Raw genomic sequence first — 24,482 nt, forward strand, 5'->3', positions numbered from 1 at the left:
CCCTGGCCTCTGAGATTCCATGTTCACTGAGGACACACATTTGTCAGTCAGCATCTCAACACCAGGATGATGTGGAAAACTAACTTGTTCATGTCAGTTTTAGAAACCTGATATCACATTATTAAATCAGTTCTTTCTTCGTGGTACTCTTTTAAGTGTGCCTAAATTGTATGCATATAAATTACTTAGCTGTTTAAGCCTTGGTTTCCTCATCTGTAAAATAAAGATTTTGGACAAGATGACCTCTGAGGGCCCTTCCATCCCTGAATTTATGATTTTATTGTCCTATGAAATAGATATTTTGAGTTTAAAAGTGTAATATTATATCTTTATGTCTTTGTACATATACATATATTACATACATACACATATAATTTAAAAGTGTAACATTAGAAACATTTTCTAGTATCTTGGAGTCCAGATGGGGTGTGTGTGTGTGTGTGTGTGTGTGTGTGTGTGTGTGTGTGTGTGTGTGTAAATTTTTTTAACATCTATTCATCTTCTAGGAATTATGCATAGAAGCTACTTTTCTATATTAAGACTAAATTTCAGAACTTAAAATAAATATCAGTGCTTCTTAATATACCTTTGTGATTTTTGTTCTTTATTTGGAAAACATATTCAGGATTTTTCTCGCCCGTTCCTATAAGCACCAACCACCACCAGCAACAAAGACTTTATCATATACTATTTTTAAAATTCATCTTTATTCATTTTAATTCCTTAAAAAGAAAACCTTTCCTCCTTCATGTTCTCTATCCCTAACCTGAAATTCTAGGCTAATTGTTTTATTTGTTTTTGTGTAGTCTCTATTTTAGTTTTTTACTCTTTTTTTTTTTGCTTCCTCACTAAGTGATCTCAATTTTAACCCTTGCATCCACTGTATCTAGTTTTTAAATTATGTTAAAATAGAACACAGTAAGGACTGAACCAGTCATTTCATTCATACAGGGAATCACCAGGTAAGGAAATGTCTACCAATGCCTTCCATCTGCTTGTGGTCTTAGTGAGTTTTGTAGAGCACTGAAATGTCTAGTAACTTTTCCAGGGTCATATAGCCAGCTAATATATGTTGGAGGCAAGATTTGAACTTAGATATTCCTGGCCTCAAGGCCACCTTCTATCCACTCTGCCTTACCAAACCTAAACTCTAGTAGGAGTCCTAAATTGTAGTCAGGTAGGTAACAGTTCTTTATTAAGCATTTACTATCTGCCATGGTTTTATTAATCAGGTTCTAAAATTGTTTGGGTTATATTAGAATACATTCAGTCTATGATACTTTGATACCTAGGGCTATATCTTAATGGTAGTTATTTCAGATCTGAATTTTAATGAATCAGTGCTTATGGATTTTCATGTAGAGTGACACAAAGCAATTGTTAGGTCCCTCTCCCAAGGCCATTCTTTATTTTGGTCAGACTTTCGGGGCAAAAAGAGTAATTCCTTTTCAGTCATTTCAGTTATGTCTAACTCTTCATGACCCCATTTGGGGTTTTCTTGGCAAAGATAGTAGAATGGTTTTCTGTTTCCTTCTCCAGCTCATTTTACAGGTAAGGAAACTGAGGCAAAAAAGGTTTAGTGACTTGGTCAGGGTCACACAGTTAAGGCCGGATTTGAACTCAGGAAGATGAATCTTCCTAACTGTAGACCTGGCACTCCATCCACTGTGCCACCTACCTGCTATTTAGATATCACACACATACACACAAGCCCTGTCATCTTGCTCAACAGCTCCTGCTCTCACTTAACCCCTCTAGCTGCCCATTCCTTCCTTTGTAAGATGAGGTTTGAGCAGATGTTCTCCAGGGTTCCAACTCCTATAATCCTGATTTATGCTGTAGTGCTATAGGACTCACCTTCTTAATATATATCTGAGACAGGCTGTTTACCATCAACATCATAGTTATAGCATTTAAACAGTTTTGTGGGTTACTCTGAAAGAAGAATGACATAAAGTTGTAAGTTAACATTCCAGATATAATTATAGCACTGAAGTGCGTGTGTGTGTGTGTGTGTATGTGTGTGTATGTATATATATATATATATATATATATATATATAATATATATATACACATACATACACACACACACACACACACACACACATATATATGTATATGTATATGTATGTATGTATATGTAAAATACAGTACATCCCAATAGTACAGTTTCTCTGGGCCAGTTGCATCATCAATGGTGTATATTACCATCCAGGGTTTGGGGGGAAGTTTGTATGGCTAATTCTGTGGATTAAAGAATCATATTAAATAGCTGAGATTCTCCAGGGGGTAAGCTAAGAGCCTGTTGCATCTCTCCTCAGTCACAAGAATTGGCAGCAAAAAATGTTTTATGTAATATGTAACATAGAACAATATGGTCTAGCAGCTTGAAGAACATACCAAAACTGGCTCCATCAAAGAGGGAATAAAGCACAGTTGGCATTTAGTCATCACATTTCTTATGTGTTGTTTGTGGGCCACCATCCCTCTAGGATGGAATTCTCATTATCAGAAATGCCATCAATTAACTCTGTTGATTAGACACTGTCTATACATGCAGTGATACTTACATAAAAATATTTTTAAAAGTGATGATTATCTAGCAGTGCTTGCCTTACATGAAAGGATACCTGCTTTTAAAACATAATCAGGTAAGTAGGTCAAGGGTGGCATTTTTCTCTTCATCTTAAAAATAGTGGTCCAACTTTTGGTCGTGTTGTAGTTGACTTTATGACTTTATTATGACTTTAGTGTCAGTTTTTTAAAGTGTTTACTTTATTGCTATTAACATAGATTCTGAGTTCCATAGCAATAATTTCAGAGACGGACCCTTTATCTATCTATTAAGTGTAAAATAAGCATATTTCTAACCTACTCTTTAGACCAGAAGTGTCAAGCATATAACTCACAACACTCCCAAGGTCCAAACCAGATTAAAATGTAATTGGGAAATATTTAACAAAACAAAGCATAGAATATTAATATGTGGTTTTCTAAGTCAATATGTGGCCCAACAGGATCCTTATGTATAGTTTAATGACCTCTGTTTCTATTTGATTTTTAAATTACTGCTGTATGTCACCTGCTTTCACTCCCATCTATCTCTTTGGATGCAGAAGGACTTACTGGAGAGTATGCTTTGGGTGCTTGCATTTCAGCTTCATAGAGCAAAACGAAATAGCCAAGATTACAAGTGTTGACTAAAAATTAAAAAGCATTTAATTGAGAACTTCATTTTATTTAAAAAGAAAAAAATAGCTGTTTTATTTAGACTTTTGTTATAGTTGTACTTTTAGTATAATTCAAGAAGAAAACCATCAAGTAAATTTTAAAAATTGAAATGGCAAGGTCTTCCCAGGAAGTTGTTTGAACTCAGAATTAGATTCTTTTCTGAGTGACCCAAGTCATAATAGCAAATGAAAAATAGAAGCCAGCATTATAAATAAAATTTGCCACTCAGTCATGTTTTGTTTTATTTTGTTTCCAGACCTATTTTGACTTGACTGTAATGGCAGCCTTCTCTGACATCAGACAGGGTGTATTTCTTCAGTAGTGATCCTATACCCAATAAGGTGATATCACAGGGGTCATTCAGTTAATGCACCACATTAGTAGACAAAATTTTACTTTAACTCACCTTAAGCTAGAAGTGCCAAGGAAGCAAATAAATAAGGAACAAACTCAGAAAAAGTGCTTTCTTAGGTGTGTCTTCAGGGACCTCTAGGGGTTAAGTTGTCCTTGAGAACTTCCAGACCACTTTAGTTTATATCCTGAGGGAGATCTCAGTATGGGGTTTTTATTGGGGGGAGAGAGAGTAAGATGGGGCTAGATTCACTAGTATATTCATGGTTGGTTATTAATAGTTCTGAATTTAGCCTCAGTCTATAATAATGTCAGTGGAATAAAATGTTTGAATTTTATTTATTTAAATGTATCAAAACTACAAACTTTAACATATCTCTGATTCCTCAGGCTTTTAAAAATATTTTTTTCTTAAATAGTGGTACCCTATTAAGTAATTCATTTGTTAAACTAATTCTTTCTTATATTTATATTAACATGTAAACAAATTTTTAACTTTTTGGGTATCCGTGGTTTTACATATATTTGTAAATTTATATATATGCATATGTATACATGTGTATGTACATATATATACATTCATATATGTATATACATGCATATATCTCTTTATGTGTATGTCATGACAGTACAAAATGGACAACGAGTTGAGCTCAGAATAAAATAGGAATAGGAGGGTAGGCCAGCTTACCATTAAGAAAAAAAAAAGATTCTTTTAATAATCCTAAACTTTTCCCAAAAATTTTAATCCATTCATAAAAATTGTTTAATTCATTATTTAGAAATGTATGTTGGCTGGTTGAGTTTTAAAAGAGAAAGAACCTTACTGAAAGAAAAAAAAATGATTCTGGTAAAATCTAAATAGCACCTAAACTTTGCTCATCTGGGAAACACATAGAAAGTATACTGTATGTAATTCTGAAGTTCTGTTACCTCATTAAATCCATTTTGTCTTACTAATAGAGCACACACACATACACATATATACACATATATGTGTATGTGTATGTGTGTAATGATAGACAAGCTCAAGAGGTTATCCAACTGTGTGGCATATTTGGGACAACAGACATGCATCATCCGCTTGGTTTTTCCTTTGTGGGTGGTTAGACTAAGGCTTAATCCAGAGGTAGGGAACGTGGGGCCTTGAGGCCACCTGTGGCTTTCTAGATCCTCGGGTGCAGCTTTTTGACTGAGTCCAAGTTTTACAGAACAAATCCTTTTATTAAGGGGATTTGTTCTGTGATGTTTGGATCCAGTCAAAGGGCCATGCTCGAGGATCTCAAGGCCATAGGTTCCCCACCCCTGGACTGAAGCTCTTTGAGTGGCTATTTACTTCTTTCATCATTTTAGTGCCAATGTTTTACCATTTTTGTTGCATGGTATCAGTCATGGAACACTATAGTCTCTGAAGAATTAAGAATTATTTGTTGAAAATCATAGTTTCTGAGTCACCCAAGTAACATACAGAGACAATGTGGATGAACAGAATGGGTATCAGGTGAAAACATATGATAAACATAACTTTGAAGAAGAGCTGGTATAAGAGTTGCCTTATGAGAAATGTTTGAGCAGTAATAATGATGGACTGGCCATGCCGTGGGAGCAAGGGATGATTGGTGGATGGCCTGTGGGCTCCATTGGTTTTCTCAGCATGTCAGAACAAAACAAGGAAGAAGTCAAGCATATTGATTGGACCAGCTGTGGCCCTGGACAAGAATCACACACAAGAGGAGGAGTCATGGATCTCACATGATCAATGTCATTAGAATAAACTTCGAAATCAGTGACATCACAGATCCATTTAATGATTCAAACTAAAATGAACCTGCTTATAAGTATTACCTGAATATGCTCATTTAAAATGCAATTTCAGAAGTGGAAGAATAACCAATTTTAGATGGAAAATTAAGCTATTAAAAATGGGAAAAATGATTATTCTTTTAGGAAGGACTTGTATAAGCTTGAAGAATGACCAAAGGAAAGTTCTCTGGGTGGTGGAAGGCTTCAAGATCATGTCTTAGGTAGAAAGAACTAGGTATTTTTATCTTGTAGAAGAGAGACAGGAGGAGAAGGTAGCTATCTTCAAGTATTTGACAGGTTGTCACTTGGATTAGATTTCTTCTGCTGGGCACAGACAGCAAAGAGAGGTGCACTAGAGGAAGCTGCAGAGAGGCAAATTTAAGCTTGATTGGAAAGACAAGATTTCCAACAGTATACTGTACCAAATGGAATGGACTGGTTTGGGAGGCTGTCTATTCTGACTCACTGGCCCAAGCAGAAAACTTTGTGACCGTTTATCAGAGATGATGTACAGACAATTCTTGTTCAGGTAAGGTTTAGACAAGATGGCCCCTGAGGTGTTTTCCAACTCACAGATTTTGTGAAATATTGTAAAGGAGAAAAAATGCTATAGAAAAATAGTTTTGCAAGAGCATTTGTTTCACCAATATCCTTTCATTTTTTTCCTTCCTAATAATTGATGTTGATCCTTTGTTTATCCACAAGATTTAAGTTCGAAAAAACATCATCTGAACATAAAGCCAGTGTATTTGGGCCAGTGGGCAGGGAATCAAGGAATCCAGGCATGAAGGGAGCACACTGCCTAGAGAATTAAATAGATTGGGAAAAGGAGGAAAACTGGAATGTTCCTGAAAGGCTGTGGACAAATGAAATTATCTTCAATATACTTTATATTTAAAATATATCAAGACCTGAAAAATCTGATTGATGCAGTAATAAGCTACAATTCCAAAAGACTGATGATGAAATATGCTCTCCACATCCTGATAGAGGTGATGGACTCAAGATATAGAACGAGACATGTTTTTGGACATGACCAATGGGGAAGCTTTGCTTGACTCTACCTGATTGCTATGACTTTTTGGTTTTTGCTTCATTCTACCTTTTTCTTATCAGGGTTTTGTTTTTGGTTTTTTTGTTTTGTTTTGTTTTGTTTTTTGTTATTAAGGTCCTTTTGTGTGGAGGGGCAAAAGGAAAGAATATTAGTATTTATTAACTGAAAAAATGAATTTAATTTTAAAAAATAAGCTAGACTAAGAAAACTCATTAAGAGTAATTTTATAGTAACTTTTTTTACAAATATTATTTTAGAAGACTAAATACCTTAATTTTTCTGTTATATAAATAAGTATTTTCATATATTGTATTTGTCTGAAGAAGGTCATTTCTATACTGATTTGCCACTCACCAGTAGTTTCCCTTTATTGCCTACCTTCAAGTCAAGGGCTTTTCTTGGTGTCTGGCAAGTTCTGAACAAGCTAACCCTGTTAAGCTGACTGATTGAACATGAAAGGCACAGTAAAATAAGCTAGGTAATATATTTTCCAGTTCACTGCCTCTTTCCCTTGCCTTATTCACCCCTTTGACCTTGTTTGAACAGTAATGTATCTTCATACAACATTCTTAATGAGACTGTTTACCATGCATACATAATGAGATTGTACCTTATATAATACATTCTCTTCTCCACCATAGTCCTCAGAAAGCAGACCCATCATCTTTTAGAAGAATTAACCTTTTGACTGGAAGAGAGGCATCTCCTTAGTGGACATAATTTTCACATTTCTTGTTTTGTTTTTTAAATTTTTAAGAATGTTATGTTAACATCTGGAAATTTTTAAATAATCAAAAATTGACATTATCTTAGGGAAAAGAAGCGAATTGGAGATAAAATATCTTATGTACTGGTGAGTTTTGCATAACAAAATTTGCTGATTATTATGGTTTCCTACATTGCATTTTTTATTTAGTTGCAGTAGAAAGGACAGTGGGATGTGCATCTGGTAAATGTAGTTTTGGGAGAAAGTGAAAGTCATAAAAAAAATAGGGAAATCCATTGGAGCTAGGAGGATATATAAAAAGATCAGGGTATTCCTCTAGGAAGGAGAGGTAGGAAAACAAAGAAATAGTCCTAGATTAAGATCCCTACCAAGTAAGTAAAGAATCACAGATCCCTAGAAAGAGAAGTTTGAATGTTCTTTGGTAAAGACAGCTATGGACTACTGATTGTGGCAGAGCAAGCAGCTCTTGTGCTCTTGGAAGCTCCCACTTCCAACTTAAAAGTCCAGACATATAATAATCCTCAAAGCCCTAATTCTTTCCCCAACCCAAGGGGGTATCATCTGTAATTTATTGAGACTCTCTGTGTTCCACTATTTGCCATTTCAAGAAATTTCTTCTCAGACTGTTAACTAATAAGACTCTTACATTTTCCCATATATCTGTAGGCCCTAGCCGTACCTGAGCAAAACATACTAATATATAATTTTGAGAGTATAAAACCAGTTACATATTTAGTTGGGAAAAAAATTAATTCAGCTTCCAGAAATTTATTTTAGTCAGTTTTTCCATGTGGCTAAAACACTTCAAAATCTACATTCTCAAAAGTTCTATTCAATTGAACAAATATTTATTAGGTGCTTCTCTGTGCAAAGTACTATGCTAGGAAATGAAGGTACAAAGACAAAAACCAAAAACAGACCATGCCCCCATGGAATTTACATGGTACTAGAAGATACACTGTCCGTCAAAAAGCAGAAGGCCATTGCAGAAGATGGTAGGCACAAGCAACTGTGGTGATTGGGAAAAATATTTTGGAGGAAGTAGCACCAGAGCTAAGCTTAAAGGAGAGAGAGAGACTTTGCAAGGTGAAGATAAGGCAGCAAAAATCATTTCATGCTTGGGTTGCAACCTGTGCAGATGCACAGAGGAGATGGAATACTGAGTTTAAAGAGCAGCAGGTAATCCAGTTTGGCTAGAGCCAGTATGGTACAGTGGAAAGAGCTCTGCCCCTTTGGTTAAGGACCAGGGCTCAAATCTCTCCTCTAACACTGCTTACCTGGATGGCCTTAGGCAAATCAAATTCCCTGGACTTCAGTTTTCTTCTCTGTAAGCATCTCTAGTTGTCCTGATCTATAATTCACCACTGGACCCAGATGGCCGGTGACTTTGCACAGCCTCCCTCAGTTGAATCCGGTTCACTTGCGTGTCATGGCATCACCTTCCTGATATCATGACCCTCTTTGAAAACCAAGGACAAACAACCACCTATAAAATGGAAGCATTAGGATAGGTCTCCCTGAGGTCCCTTCAGGATTTAGATTTGTGATTCTGTGATGAGTGAAAGAAGGTGAATAATGCAAGTTATTACATAAAGATAAGTTGGAGCCAGATTGTAGAGAGACTTGAATCAATTTCTGTGTTTATTCTTCAACCCACTATTAAAAGTATAAGATCTTTTTTAAGAATAGATTTTAATGAGAAGAGCCAAGAGAACATTGTACACAGTAACAGCAATGTTGTTCTAAGAACAACTTCGAATGGCTAAGTCAATTTGAGTTATATGAATACTCAACTACAAAGGACCTATGAAGGAAGATGCTATCCACATTCAGAGAAAGAACTGATTACTAGAAGTATGTCTTGTCTAGTATGGTTTTACACGCATACATACACACACACACACACACACACACGCACAAATTACACACAACTGTATCTAATGGTAGCCCTCTCTAGGGCAGTATAGGGAGGAAGGGAGAAAAAGAAACAAAAGAAAACTTGGGAGCACAAGAAAGCGGGGTAACTGAAAAGGATATGTAGTATTTATTACATAGTTTTTTTAAAAAAAGTAAGTGTGAAATGGAAATTCATAGTTTTATACTGAATTCTCCTTTTATGTTGTGCTATATACATGGAAATGTTCTTTTTTGCCATTTGTATTTAAGTTCAAAATTAATAAAAAAAATTTAAAAATAAAAAATATATTATTATCTTTTGATCAGTTAGTATCTTTAATGATAGCTTTTGTGTTAATATTGATATCTTTTGGTTTTACATTGTATGTATTTCCCTCATGTCTCCTACCATGTTTTCCTCCCAGAAAATCCTCCCTTATAAAAGCAAATCAATTTTTTTAACTCTAAAATTCATTCCTATTATTCAGAGACAAACTGAGCTAGGGAAAAGGTATATAATTTGCCAAGGATTGTCTGCACAAAAATTACTATGTGGAAAAACTTCCATTTTCATTATAAATAAAATGATAGGGTCATTTCATGGTTGTTCTTTTTTAATTTCCCCTTCTGCTCCCTGCAAATCCACAACCAATTAAGAAATGTGGGGTGTAATTCCAAGTGGACCCACCACTTAAAAAGTAATGCTAGAGTTCGATCTCTTCCTGATTGTGAGATTTGTTTAGTGAACTAGGTCTTTATTACGTTATATCGAATTTTAAATTTGCAGAATCACCACTCCCAATTTAGTATATCTTTCATAACTTTATCTTGTTGGAAAGGAAGGCCTTTTTGCCCTGTACTTTATCTGGGTATAGCATACACATGCATACATTCACATACACACATACACATGCACACATATACACAAACACACATATTTGGGAAAATTGCTGTTGTTTTGGAACTGGCCTTTTTTTGGTCTAATAGGCCATCCACCAGAAGACCAGGGCCTACCTGGTTATGTTGCCACTACTCTGATATTACCTCCCTCGCTCCCATTTCTTTGACTGGAGCAGTGACTTTCCAGTCTTTAAACAGACTTCCAGAGACCATGACTCCTGCCCTGAACCTCAGGGAGTTAATCAATTCAGCTTTGGAGCTCTACCTGGAACTGAACTGTCCTGACTGGTGAGTAAGTGAAGACTCACCTAATCTACTGTGTCTACCCAACTATCCAATCCCAAGCCATACTTTATATTCCATCCGGGAATCTACTAGGAAACCAGGACCTTGCCATCTTGCCATCTGACCTCCACCACAAGATAATATTCCTATTACCTACTTTCCATCTTTTGCTTTTGCTCATATCCTTACTACCATTGCTATTAGAAAAATTGCCACAGCTCCCCAGGTGAAAGATGTATCCCCTTGACTCAATACTACCATGGGTATTGTTTCCTTCATTCGAACATAAGCTCTTTAAGGAGAATGTCTCACTTTTGCATTTGTAACCCTGAAAACCTACTATTGTACAGTTAGTAAGCGTTTGTTAAAGGCTTTTTATATGCCAGGCACAGTGCTAAGCACTAGGGATTCAAAGAAAAGCAAAAAAAAAAATTTAGTCCCTGATGACAGTGAACTCACAGTCTATTTGGGGAGACAGTATGCAAACAACTATATACAAACAGAATATTTACAGGAAAAACTGGGAATAATTGACAGAGAGAAGGCACCAGCATAGTAGTAGGTGCTCAAGAAATGCTTGTTCATTCATACGTACCACTTCCCTAAAACTCTTGTACTTATATTCTCCTACTGTAAGATAGAGGAATCTTCCCTACCTTTTGTTTTTCTTAAATGTTTCCAGCAAGAGTTTTCTTATCAATGGTAATATAGTCTACTGTCTTAGAGTGCTGCATTCCAAAGAACTTAGAGGAAATTCTCTTGATGTCTATGCTAAATTCCATTTACTATAGTTTCAGTCTTTTACTTCTCGTGGTGTCCTCTGGTGGAATAGGGAACAAGGGTATAATAGCAAATGTTCTGTCTCTTTTCATGCTTCTGAAAATTGTCATGATAGTCCTCATTTCTTCTAGAGAACAAATCAGCACAGTCCCTTCAGCTTCTCCTCTCGGAGAATTGTTTTGTTATTTTTTTTTAAGGTAACTTCTTATCTTTCTGTAAGCTTTATGTATCCCATCAAGTATAAGACCTAGTTCTGAAAGCACTGTAATATAATTGTGAGCAGCATGAACTTTGAAGAGTAGACTCATAGTTACAAACTGATAATGTGCAAAATGCTATACCAGGATTTGTAGATAGTTACCGAAGGAAGCAGCCTGTGTAAGCTTTCTTTCAACAGTGAAGCAACAAGTGTTTATTAAATGCCTTCTGTGTGGCAGACATATTGCTGTGCCCTGTGATTATAAAGAAAAAAAAAAACCTGAAATAGTCCTTGACTTGAAAGTTCTTATGGAGGGCAGGGAGTTGGGAAGAGATTCATATATAAGTAAATATTGTGTAAGTAATATAGAAGTAAATACAAAGTAATTTAGGAGGATCTACGAGCAGCTTTCAATTTTTAATTCTTTTTTTTTCTTTATTACAAATTCACACGGGATTTCTTTTGGCTTTCTTCAATTAGTGAGATTTTTCTGTTTGACCAGTTATAGGAGTTTCAGCTATTTTTGTTTCTCTTAGTTCTTCTATCTCAGCTGTCCTTCCCATAAATAAGGCGGCTTATTTGGTTTCATTTCTGGCTACTAATCATATTAATAATTAATTCATGTAATTTTTTTCCTTACTGTGAACTTAAATATCAACAAACATGAGCATTTCAATACACAAATAAAAAAGTATAAAATATGAAACTGAACTATTATTTTATTTACTAAAGGCTTTTAAAATAAAAACATTTTAAAATAATATAAATACATAAATACTATGAAAGAATTTGCTTAACTTGTTAACTAGCATTCTTAATTAGAAGTATTATAATTTCTATTATGATCTTAAGAAAGGGATAAAACAGACAGACATGCACCCCAAAATTTTTGCCATTATAACGAAGGAGGTACAGTGTAGACTCCAACTTGAAGAGGAATTCTCTGTGGATTATGAGGTACTCTAGTTGCTCCTATTTATAGATGAAATTGTACTGATTGCATAAAGCCCTGGAATATTGTTGAACCTCTCCTGAAAGATATCTGTAATCATTCAAAAGAGTTTGGCCCAACAATCCACACAAGAAAGACCAAGTGGATGAAAAATACCTATTGACAAGCTTATGATATGCAGTTAGAGGGAAGGTTGTTCATTAGTGTGCATGTCTAAGAGGATTGACTTACAAATGGACCGTGAGTTGGACAGGAGTATGATTAGATAGCAACTAAGTGGCTCAGTGGATAGAGTGTTGAGCCTGGAGTGAGGAAGACCCAAGTTCAAATCTGGCCTCACATGCTTCCTAGCTGTGTAACTGTGGCCAGATTATTTAACCTCTGCCTTAATCCACTGCAGAAGGAAATGGTAAACCATTCCAGCATCTTTGCTAAGGAAACTCCAAATGGGGTCATAAAGAGTCAGATATAATTGAAATGAATGAACAGCAATAACAGGTGGCTAATATCTGCTGTATAAAATTTTAGATTCACTTAGTATTAATTTAGTGACACATAACATAGGGTGATAAGTCCTAGAATTTCTTTATACTAATTAAGTTTGGGTGACATAAACCATTCTTAGGAAATTTGTGACCAAAAAAAGTAAGTGTGGCTAGAAAGTCATTTTCTAAGTATATTTTTATTTTAAGCTAGGCCTGCTCTTAAAACAGAGGCCAAAAAATAAGAGACTATTTAATAAGAGAATGAAATTTTTAAAGAATTAGTAGATACTTATTTTAAAGTATTAGAACTGGGAATTTAGAAAAACTAGTTAGCATAAACAATGAAGAAATTGTCAGCAACCTGACAGTGGAGCATTCCTCCCTCCTTCTTATAATGATGGACTATGGTTGCAGAGTGACACCATGCCAGGCATGGCCAGTGGGTTAATTTGCTCTTTTTAACTGTCTCTCTTTTTTACTGGGGAGGGCTCATGTAGGGAAATGGGTTTTGAGGGGAAGGGAGTCAGGGGAAGTGAGAGCAATGTAGAAAGAACATTAGTAAAACATTTAATTATATTTAAATTACAGATATGAAGGATAAAAAGAAATGTGGGAAGATACACAAAGCAGTGCTTAGGGAAGAAAGTAAAATCAAAACAAAATGATTCAATAGGAAGAGCACTGGATCCAGAGTGATCGGATTCTGGGTCTGCCACTCACCTGTGTGACTTTGGATAGATCACTTAACCACTTTGGGCTTCAGTGACCTCATCTAAAAAATGAAAAGGTTGAACCACATGGTAACCTCTGAAGTATTTTCTAGTTCTGCAGGAATGATCTAAATATAAATGCTAACAGGCGGGGGGGGGGGGGGAGCAGCCAGGTGGCACAATGGATAGAGCACTGGCACTGAGTCAGGAGGACCTGAGCTCAAATTTGGCCTTAGATACTTACTAACTCTGTGACCCCGGGCAAGTCATTTAACCCCAATTGTTTGCTTTCTCTTTCTCTCTTTCTCCATACATACATACATACATACATACATACTTACCTACATACATACATACATACATATATATATACACACACACATACATATATATGTATATATACACACACATATATACACACATAACACACATATATACACATATGTATATATGTATATGTGTGAGTACATATATACATGGTAAGTGAAAGTATGATAATAATAACAATAAAGTCAAAATAAATTCACAAAAGAGTTCGGAAGGGACATGATTCAAAGAACTCTGGATGTAGAGTCACACTAGATTGATGACCTGGTGACCTGGCTGTACCAGTTGCTGGCAGGGTTGACTTTGGGTGTCTTCAGCACCCTGGGCCACACTTTTATCATCTACAGAATGAAGGATTTGGCCCAGGTGACCTATAAGCTCTAAATCCTGTGATGCTCTAACCATTATGTGATGGAGCCTTTCAGGGGAATATCAGGTCTATTGAAATTCCCTAGTCTCTTTGACAAGATCATACAAGATTGGTTTTTTTATAGGAACACTTCCTCTTGGAATGTGGGCAACCCCCCCCCAAAAAAAAACCAACGCCTTCCTGATAGGACCCAGGGAACTCAAGATGATCAGCTAACTGCTACTCAGAGTGATATACTATCTTCAAAGAGTGGCCCTTCCCCATTGTACATTAAAAATAAGCCATGAAACATCTCTTCTGCATCTCTAGCATCTGTTTCTATTCCTATCTCCATCTTTCTCTTTCTGTGCACTGTTCTCTGACTGTTAGGCCTGTGGACAGCAAAGCATTGATGATGTTTGTTGTTTGTCTGGAGGTGGGCACAGAGTGGACCTGTGTTACATCTCTGGGAGCATTTGATTGTGACTTGTCACAGGAGTGTGTGGCAGAAGTAGACACCATGCTTACATTTAAACTGCGAGTGGATGTGATTTCATACACAATTCTCTTCAGGAAAATTTGATGATAGCTTAGAGCAGGGGTGGACGTGAACTTGCCTATCACCTGAGAGGATCACAGTGTTCCTGAACAGCAATTCCCTATGTAAAGAAGGAGGCATTTTAATTTCTTGGGCAGTTTGATCATGGAATTTATGTCCTCCAGTCAGAGAAGGGAGATGTCCTAGGAAACACCAGCTTGGGAGCTATCTCCTAGGTAACTTAAGAGTTCAAGAGTATCCAAGTACAAGAGTTTGAAAATATAAGTGTTTAGACAAAGCAGCAGGTTTCTTGATTCATCATGCCCCTTGGAGAAAGAACTTAATCCTGATTAGCATTCCTGCTTAGAGCTCAAAGCCAGTGACCTACTCAGACAATGTAGTTCCAATGGGAATGTGATTACTTGCTCAGCAAACACAAACTATTTTTGATGTCTGAGGGGATGGGTGGAGGGACAACAGTGATTCCTAAACCACAATATGGTAGGATGAATCTTCAGGAGATAACTTTGGAGAAGTCAGTAAGAGAGAGAGATTTTAAAATAATGTCAAGGTGTTGACCTGTTGGCAATTCCAAAAATAGTTCCCTTCCATAGTTATATGATGGACTATTTAAGTTCTTTATGTGTTTATGTATCTTTCAGTAGACACCTGAGTTCTTTGAAGTGTCTTGTGAAATAAAGATTGTCCTATTTCTGATATACTTTGGTACTATAAATGCTTTCATTAGATGGAGCTGGGTGCCCATTTTACCCACATTTGGAAAAAACCTAGACTTTGCTATATATCTTGAGAAACTTCAGGCCACTATGAAGTAGGAGGCAGTGAGCCAAGAAGAGAAATTGACCCTCTTGGGATCAGCTCCCAGTTAAACCCTGTCTGAGCAAATCTAGAGCCTTTGAAAGACTGTGAATGATGAATTACAATTAGACATTTCCCTAGACAAAAATGAAAAATGTATAAGATTATTATACTACTTTTGCATACATAATAGCAAGTTGGTTTAGGAAACTTTGACTGTGTACCAATTTCGGCACAATTTAGATTCCTGACTACTTGCATGCTAGAGAAGCTTTATAACTTTAATGGCGTTTTAAAAACTCTACTTGGGACAGTATAAGGATAATTACTGATGTACTTTTTATTTCTCAGGAGCAAACAGTAACTGGAGAGCATAAGAGATGGTAGAAGTGAGCTATGGAAAATGCAAATAAATCAGAAATAAATAAATATGGATTATCATCCTATTATTAAATACCCCAAAAGTATTCAGAAAATTATTTCTCAAAGTTAAATGTAACAGAAATTAAAAATCCTTCTGTTTTCTCTTTGGTTGGCTCTACAAATTTGGGTCATAAATTTTACATTCAGTGTATTATATTGAAAGAAGAAAAAAAAAACACGCTGGCTCTGGAGTCAGGTAACCTGAGTTCAAATCCTACCTCTGGCCCTTACTACCTTTGGGGTAGTAACCTTCCTGGGGCTGAATTTCCTCATTTGTAAATGAGAAGGTTGGACTTTAACTTCGAAGTCCCATACAGCTCTAGGTGAAAGATCTCATAAAGGCTCTTTTAAAAACGAATTTCATCTTCACAGAATCTCATAGCCTTTTTTGTGTGTATGTGTGAATAAAGACCTATGTGAACTAGAATTTAAGAATACCTCAAAGCACCAAGTAATTTGCATCATGTGACATACCTGGTCCTTCTCATAATAGCCTTACAAGTCAAAACAAAAAAAAACACAACAGCTTAAACAAACTCAAATTATATGCAAATAATTTTAATATAAAATGTAATATAATATATATTTATATAATACATATACAATTAATAATAATATATAATTAATATGAAATAATCAAGTAAAAATAATTTAATGCATTTAGCATGGTACTGGGCACATAGTAGGTGCTACATAAATGTTAGCTATTATAAAAAAAGTTTTACAAACATTACCCACAATTATTATGTTCGAACAGTTTATACTCAGTTTTGCTATTTGTTGTAAATCCTGGAAAGAGTGGGATTGTTATGAACTAGATTTAATCTTAATAAGAATAGAGAGTGTTGTGGTTTAAAAAGATAAATATAGCACAACCTCACTTATTCAGGCTTTAATATATGGGCAGGTAGATGGCATTGCAGATAAGAGCACCAGGCCTTAGTTCAAATATACCCTCAGATATTTTGTAGCTGTGTGACCCCGGGCAAGTCAGTTCACCTCTGTTTGTCTGTTTCCTCAAATGTAAAATGAGGATGATAATAATAGCCCCTCATTTCTAGGGCTGTTATGAAGATCAAATGAAATATTAATTCTAAAGCACTTAGCACAATGCCAGGAGCACTATATAAAAGTTGTTGATGGTGGTGATGATGATGGTGGAAATTTGGCAGCTAAAGTAAACTAAATTTTGTGGGGTGGGAAGGATTTGTTAGGCAAATTAACTGTATAAATAAGATTTATAAGAATGTTCAATCACTTAACAAAAACTAGTTTCTATTACTTTAGAAGCTGCTTTTTATTTGAGGTTGTTAAGCTAATTATAGGTCCTACTTTGTTCCCTATAGCAATTTCAAGCAATTTTTGTTAGACTTATTTCAGTTATGGTATATCTTCAAAGGTAATAGTTTATTTTCTTTTAAAAACATTTTAGGATTCAGAATTTTTGATAATTCAGACCAGCTCTTCTCCTAAGTTATCCTGAATTACTAAGAAATATATGTGTGTGGGTATGTGTGTTATATATATATATATATATATATATATATATATATATATATATATATATATATATATATATATATAATAATACATATATATATATATATACATACATATATATATATACACATATATATATATATACATATATATATATACATCCACACACACCCACACACATATATAGATATATATACACACACACACACACATATATGTGTATATAAATATAGACAGCCATAATTCTAATATGTCTGCTCATTTTTCTAATGGTCATTCAAATAAGCACAGGCATAGTATGTAGGAAGTTAAAGAGCTTCTTAGATCAGCACAGAACTTATATATAGAGTGCACCATCAGAGGATAAAGTGAACAATAGAAGGTTATACAGTTCCTCAACAGTTTTGGGTTCTGTAATAAGAGCCCAATGGGAATAAACTAACTAGAGCAGGAATTCTTACTTTAGTTTGTGTCGTGGACCCCTTTGGTCTGGTGAGACCCATGGACCCTTTTTCAGAATAATGATTTTAAATGCATAAAACAAGATGCATAGGACTACAAAGGAAAGCAATTGTATTGAAATGAAGTTTTCAAAATATTGTTTATTAGCTTCCACCTGCCCAATTTAATATAAAAAAGAAAAAATATTTTTAAAAAAATGCTCAACTTTAGGGTAAGAACCCTGAACTAGAGTAAGAATGTGCAATACCCCATTCTTCTTTGGCTCCACATGACTTCAAAGAGTCATATGTACAACCTTTGAAGTAGCTTGGAAAAGGTAAGTGTTCTAAGATGTATTGATTCTATGTTTTAAAATATTTCTTTTAAAATACATGGAATGATACTACATTTGAATATCACATTTGTCCATTCTGTTCAGTGAATAGAAATGAATTTGGTATTTAAAATGGATGGAAAGACTGGAGAGTAGAGAATAGATTTTCTTTCTTTTTTTTATTTTATTAATTTATTTTGATTTATCAACAATCACTTACGTGTGCTTTTGAGTTGAAAATTTTTCTCCTCCTTCCTCCCCGCCACCCTCCCCCAAGACGGCGCACAATTTGATACAGGCTTTACATTTACATCTATTAAACATATTTTCACGTTAGTGAAGTTGTAAGTAAAAATTAAAACCAATTGGAGGAACCATCAGAAAGAGGAAACAAAACTCAACAAAAGGTAAAAATACGTAATAGCGATTCGACTTCCATAGTTCTTTCTTTGGATGTGGACAACATTTTCCATCAGGAGGCCTCTGGAGATGTCTTAGATCCTTGTAACGCTGAGAAGGGTTCAGTTTAACAATATTAGTCATCGCGTAACGTGGCTGTTGTTGTGTACAAAGTCACCTTGGTTCTGCCCACTTCACTCAGCAGCAGACCAAAAAAGTCTTTCCAGGTTTATCTGAAGTCAGCCTGTTTATCATTTCTTATAGCACAATATTATACCATTGCATTCATATACCACAACTTGCTCAGCCATTCCCCAATTGATGGGCATCCTCTCAATTTCCAATTCTTTGCCACCACAAAAAGAGCTACTATGAATATTTTTGTACATGTGGGTCCTTTTCCCATTTGTTTGATCTCTTTGGGATATAGCCCTAGGAGTGCTATTGCTGGATCAAAGGGTATGCTCATTTTTATAGCCCTTTGGGCATAGTTCCAAATTGTTCTCCAAAATGATTGGATCATTTCACAACTCCACCAACAATGTATTAATGTTCCAATTTTCCCACATCTTCTCCAACGTTTATCATTTTCCTGTTTTGTCATGTTGGCCAATCTGATAGGTGTGATGTGGTACCTCAGAGTTGTTTTGATTTGCATTAGAGAATAGATTTTCAAATGTAGTTAGAAGGTTGAGTATCACACACTGCTCTGAACAAGACTTTAATTTGCTCCTGTATTAAGAACTTCTATAGATTCATTAGTTGGACTGTCCATTTTACATATTACAAGGTGTTTGCATTAATTTCTTCTTGTGTGTTGTCTGGCTTGAAGCCATTTGATAGGCATCCTTTCAGTAAAAACTTTTTATTACATGATGTAGTTATAACATTTTCCTAGGTGGAATGAGGCATTTTTAAAAGTATAAAACATCATCCCCTGGTCTTCAAAAGCTTTTGGTGTCATCAGGGAAATGAGAAAAACAGTATAGGAGAAAAATAAGTACAGGATTTAATCAAGTACATCATGCTAATTGCCCATGTGTTTATTCAGGAAGAGTCAAGTGAGAGTGAGGGAAGGTTCATCAGAGTGAGCAAGGTAAAAAGAGAAGCACAAAGAATACTATCTTTATTTTTGTTCTTAATTCTAAGTTTCATAGAGAAGACACAAATCATTGGCTCTTAGGAGGTGTTTTGATTATATATTTCATTTATCATGTATTTAATTTATTAGCTCTGTGCTGCACTCTGTTATTCCCAAGAGCCTGTGTAATTGAAAGCCTGCAGTTTTAAGCTTGTCACATATTGTCTTTAAACTTTAAAGATTGCTTCCACTGTTATAACGTGAGGTCTGATGGTAAATGTATGCTTTAAATCTCTGTATTCAAATGGTAAATCTTAGAGTAAGCATTAATTTGATGCACCTTGTTATTTTGACACTTCTTGAATCTTTGATTTGCCTCTACCTAATATAGATTGCAACTCACAAATAAATGCCTGTGCCATAAAATCCCTTAGATCTTCCACAGAGGATCTGTCCAGTATAATGGAGGCTGTGCTCTAGATCCTTCATGCTTTGTGGGTACTGATACAGCACCTAGTGTGCATCTGTTACCCCTTGTCTCCATTATGTGAATGGTTCAGCTCCTTTTCTGAGTGTATATGTTTCCTTGTTATGCTTTGTTTTATTATTTTTACTTCTTATAACCACATTGGAGCAAATAAATAAACTCTTCTTTACCATTTGTAACAAGTTCTTTTTGCTTTCAGCTCGAAAGTCAAAGAAATTGGGAAAATTGAAAGGAATACATGAGGAACAGCAGCCCCCGCAGCAGGCTCCACCACCACCTCCCCAGAGCCCGGAGGAAGGGACAACATATATTGCACCGTCAAAGAGCCCTCTGTTAACACAGCACTCGTTCCTCAGCTCTCCACAATATCACGAGCACTGACGCCTTCACCTGTGATGGTCCTTGAAAGCATTGAACCAGAAATTGTATATGCAGGTTATGATGGCTCCAAACCAGACACGGCAGAGAACTTACTCTCTACCTTAAACCGCCTGGCTGGCAAGCAGATGATTCAAGTAGTAAAGTGGGCAAAGGTACTACCAGGTAGGAGTTCACTTTATTCCATGATTTTCAGTCTTCTTTACTATGTACATCTGTCCGTAGTTTTATTTTTATTCCTATCAGATTTCCATTTTGAAAAACATATATTGAAAATAGAGTGTAGCGTGAATTTCAACTGAATAGGGATGGGATATATTTATTCACACACACACACACACACACACACACACACACACACACACAACCTTTGGTTGATGATGAAAATGGATGGAAAGTGTGTTTTTGTAGATAAACAGAGTATCCTACCAGTGAGTACAGCCCATAGGTAAAAAGAATTCCATGTATAGCCTGAGCAGGTAGCAGTCTTGTAGAGTATAATTAAAGAACATCAAAAGTTCCACCTGTAACAAATAAATATAGTCAATGAAAACAAATATCCACATTGGCCATGTCCAAAAATGTAGGAGTCATCCTGCATCTTGGAATATATCATCTGTCAGAAGGTGAATAATATGTTTATTTCTTTTCTCTCTGGAATCATGGTTTGTCACAGGGTTGTGTTTTTTTTGTTTTTGTTTTTGTTTTTGCAACAGAGGAAAGATGATAGGAAGAAGAGAGTTAGAGGTAGGGTCCCCTTCCTCCACCCCCACAAAAAAAGAGAGAGAGAAATGCAGAAAGAAGGTCAGAAAGAGTCACAGACAGGCAGAACAGCTTTAAAGTTATATAAAGTTAAAATACAATATATTTTATTGTATACATAAAAAGAAAAGCATGCTCTATGTAATGGAGACATGCAATTCCATATATGATCTTCTCTTCTGCAACATATGTATTAAATGCTCATTTTGTTTGTTAAGTTTGGAATAAGAATAAAATTAAATCAAAAATGTTCACTTACTCAGAAACATTTCTGCTCTGGCTATCACTTAACTGAGAGCAGTGTACTGAAGAATTGGGGTTAGGATAAATTAGGAATAGGATCAGGATAGGTTCAGATGTAGAGGTTGGAATACTGCCTGTCAAAGCAGCATGAAGTAATTGTGTGCACGAGTGTGTGTGTGTGTGTGTGTGTGTTATAAAAGGAGGGGAGTTGAGAGGTGGTATCAAGAAGAACAAAAAAGGACAGAAAAGCACTGCAAAGAGGAACACCAAAAGTAACTAATTTACTTCATAATTTTGTCAAGAATCCAGTCTTGCTCTAATTTAGAGAAAAATAAGAAAATAAGGCTTGTTTTTAGTGTATAAAATTGATGCCCTGATATTGAATTTTATAGGATCGTGATCACAAATGCATCTTGAGTTTAGTAATTGTACATATTACTAAATAGGGCTTGAGAAAAATTTCCAGATTTATGCAGGATAAAAGAGTATTTTGAACCAGTGGTCAAGCTGAACCACCCCAGCTAAGTTCCACTTAGATTTTTACTGCCCACAACAGCTGAAGATGTTTATAAACTAATTCAGCATTGACCACGTAGAACGAATTTCTTCAAGGCTTGGTGAATTGAGCTTAGTAGTGGTAAAAGAGCACTTTGGGGCATCTTGAGGTGTTTCATCATGGACAGCATGTGAACTGTAAAGTGTAGTTCTATAATTAATTGTTCTCTTCTCCAGGATTTAAAAACTTGCCTCTTGAGGACCAAATTACCCTAATCCAGTATTCTTGGATGTGTCTATCATCATTTGCCTTGAGCTGGAGGTCTTACAAACATACAAACAGCCAATTTCTCTATTTTGCTCCAGATCTAGTCTTTAATGAGTAAGTATCTATCAATTAGCTATCATATAACAAACTCAGTAATTCTTTGTTACGCTTTTTAAGTAAGTATGTCTATATGAGGAAGATTCTACTGACCCAGGTATTTTTTTTAAATCGAGAACATGAAACTACTTTTAACAAAATGATATAATGTATGCTTCTAAGTATGTGACAGTTGTCCCAAAATAAGGATGGTCTGTTTGGCTCTGAAATATGACTGATACACAGCCACAATTAATAGAAAACAGTCTTTTTTTGGTATCTGCTCTATTGGAGAGAATATCTAATTTCTAGGAAATCTGAATGTTTAAATTGCCAGTTTTTATAAGCATTCATATAATGGCTCTTTTGTTAACAGTATACAGATGCTCAATGTGTTTTCATGACAATCATAATTATCCTTCTTTGAAATCATAAAAGAAGCCAAAATGTTTTTCTGTAGTGAAACATACTCAGTTTTATGATGCATTAAAAGAGATTGAAAGAATCATAATGGATTCTTCCCTGGCTTTGCATTTTTTCCTATTTTAAGTTCACATTTCAGTATTGTTTGCATGCCACATTAGCAGATTTCATTTATGTTTATATCCAGGTGTTTCTCTATAATTGTAGGGTCAAAAAACACTTAAAAAGAAAAGGAGTATTTGAATTATGATAGTGCTACAGCTTTATCCTAACAGATGGCTTTCTTTAGAGGTATGAAAATAGTGGATTTGTTAGGATAGAAAGCTAAAGGGAGAAGGATTGTTGATAAAAGAAGGTGAACTCAAAGGATTCAAAACAAGCAAATGGCATCAATTCACCTGAATTTTCTACTATTTTATACCGTTATGTCAGAATAGGATTACAACCATCATTTGATGATTCTTAGTTTTACCTGTCTTTTGGGAATGATTGCTATTTACATCATAAATACTTACTCTCAAAAATATGAACTGAAGCCAAGAGACAGTCTGCTTCAACATTGGCTGTATGGTGAATGAATGAACAAGAGATAAACATATGCTGATGACTGAAATGGACATTTTCAATGAGTTTTGTTCAGCTTACAGCACAAATTAAATGCCATTGAATAGTAAAATTTCTTACATTGAAAGAAAAGGGTTGATAGTGGTTTTATCAGTGATCATTATCATGCTTTTTTATCCCACAGTAGAATATCAGTGCCATCAAAATGTCATCTTTGATGTCATTTGGTTTATTCTTATGTCCCTTTTGATTTTAATTAACATGTATTTTCCTTTTTAATTGAGCATAAAACCAGAGGCACTCATGAACCGAAGGGTATTGAATGAAAGAATAAAAAGTTTAAGTGTACATTATTAAGTTTATTAACAAGTTTATTAACTGCTTACTCCAGTGCCAAACACTAGAGATAACAAATATGAAAGCATCCCTGTTCTCAAGCAGCTCATATTCTAATAGGGAGGATAACATATATAAGAGGTTTTAGCTGCAAATAAGATGGAAAGGCTCGAGAATATTGGGATGTAGTAGCAAAGATGCGTATTATGTGATGTCCTTTCCATTAATAAAAGTTGTATCTGTTGCTAATGTTGTATCATTTGACAATGGCTAGGACTTTTGTGGTAAAAACTCTCTTTGAGAGGGTTATTAGTAACTGAAGAAAATCCTTAAAATTTTGTGAAGTTGAGAAACACCTGAACTTTGGTAGTTTGACAGTATTAGTCTTGTTGAAGTCTTGAAGGAAACACAAAAAGATAAGGAATAGAAATACATAAAAGGTCATGATCTTTATATTTCCTTTTCTGTTGCTGAAATCAGTGGAGAAAGTGGTGATTGAATGAATGAATGAACAAATGAAGCAAGTTTATTAAGTGCTTACTGTGTATAAATCACTATGCCGAGTGCCGGGGAAGCAAAAAGGAAAGTACAACAGTCCTTGCTTTCAGATGGCTTACATTATAATGGGGAAGACAACTCAGATGGAAGGCTTCAGCTATTAGTCACATGGAAAGGCCCCATGGTTCTTAGGATTCAGCAGCAAAGCCAATGGTGATGATTCTTCTTCAATGTCATTTCCACTGATAAAATAAGTTTCTGATGTTGAACCATTTGTCGGTGCCAAAGACTTTGGTGACAAGAACTTTCTTTTCTGGGTCTGAAAGAGCAGTTCCCTGGCTGTATG

The 24,482-nt window shown here is 35.3% G+C and overlaps 1 protein-coding gene across 1 annotated transcript in view; it reads left to right on the forward strand.

The window, feature by feature from the left end:
* NR3C2 (nuclear receptor subfamily 3 group C member 2) overlaps positions 1-24,482 on the forward strand; it is a 390,834-nt gene that overhangs the window by 286,661 nt on the left and 79,691 nt on the right. Inside the window, 3 exon segments of the mRNA XM_020994026.2 lie at positions 20,273-20,389; positions 20,392-20,616; positions 22,189-22,333. Coding sequence (XP_020849685.1) covers positions 20,273-20,389; positions 20,392-20,616; positions 22,189-22,333 — 487 coding nt within the window.

Source organism: Phascolarctos cinereus, unplaced genomic scaffold (genome assembly GCF_003287225.1).
Source record: "Phascolarctos cinereus isolate Bilbo 61053 unplaced genomic scaffold, phaCin_HiC Scaffold_9;HRSCAF=440, whole genome shotgun sequence".
Classification (NCBI taxonomy): domain Eukaryota; kingdom Metazoa; phylum Chordata; class Mammalia; order Diprotodontia; family Phascolarctidae; genus Phascolarctos; species Phascolarctos cinereus.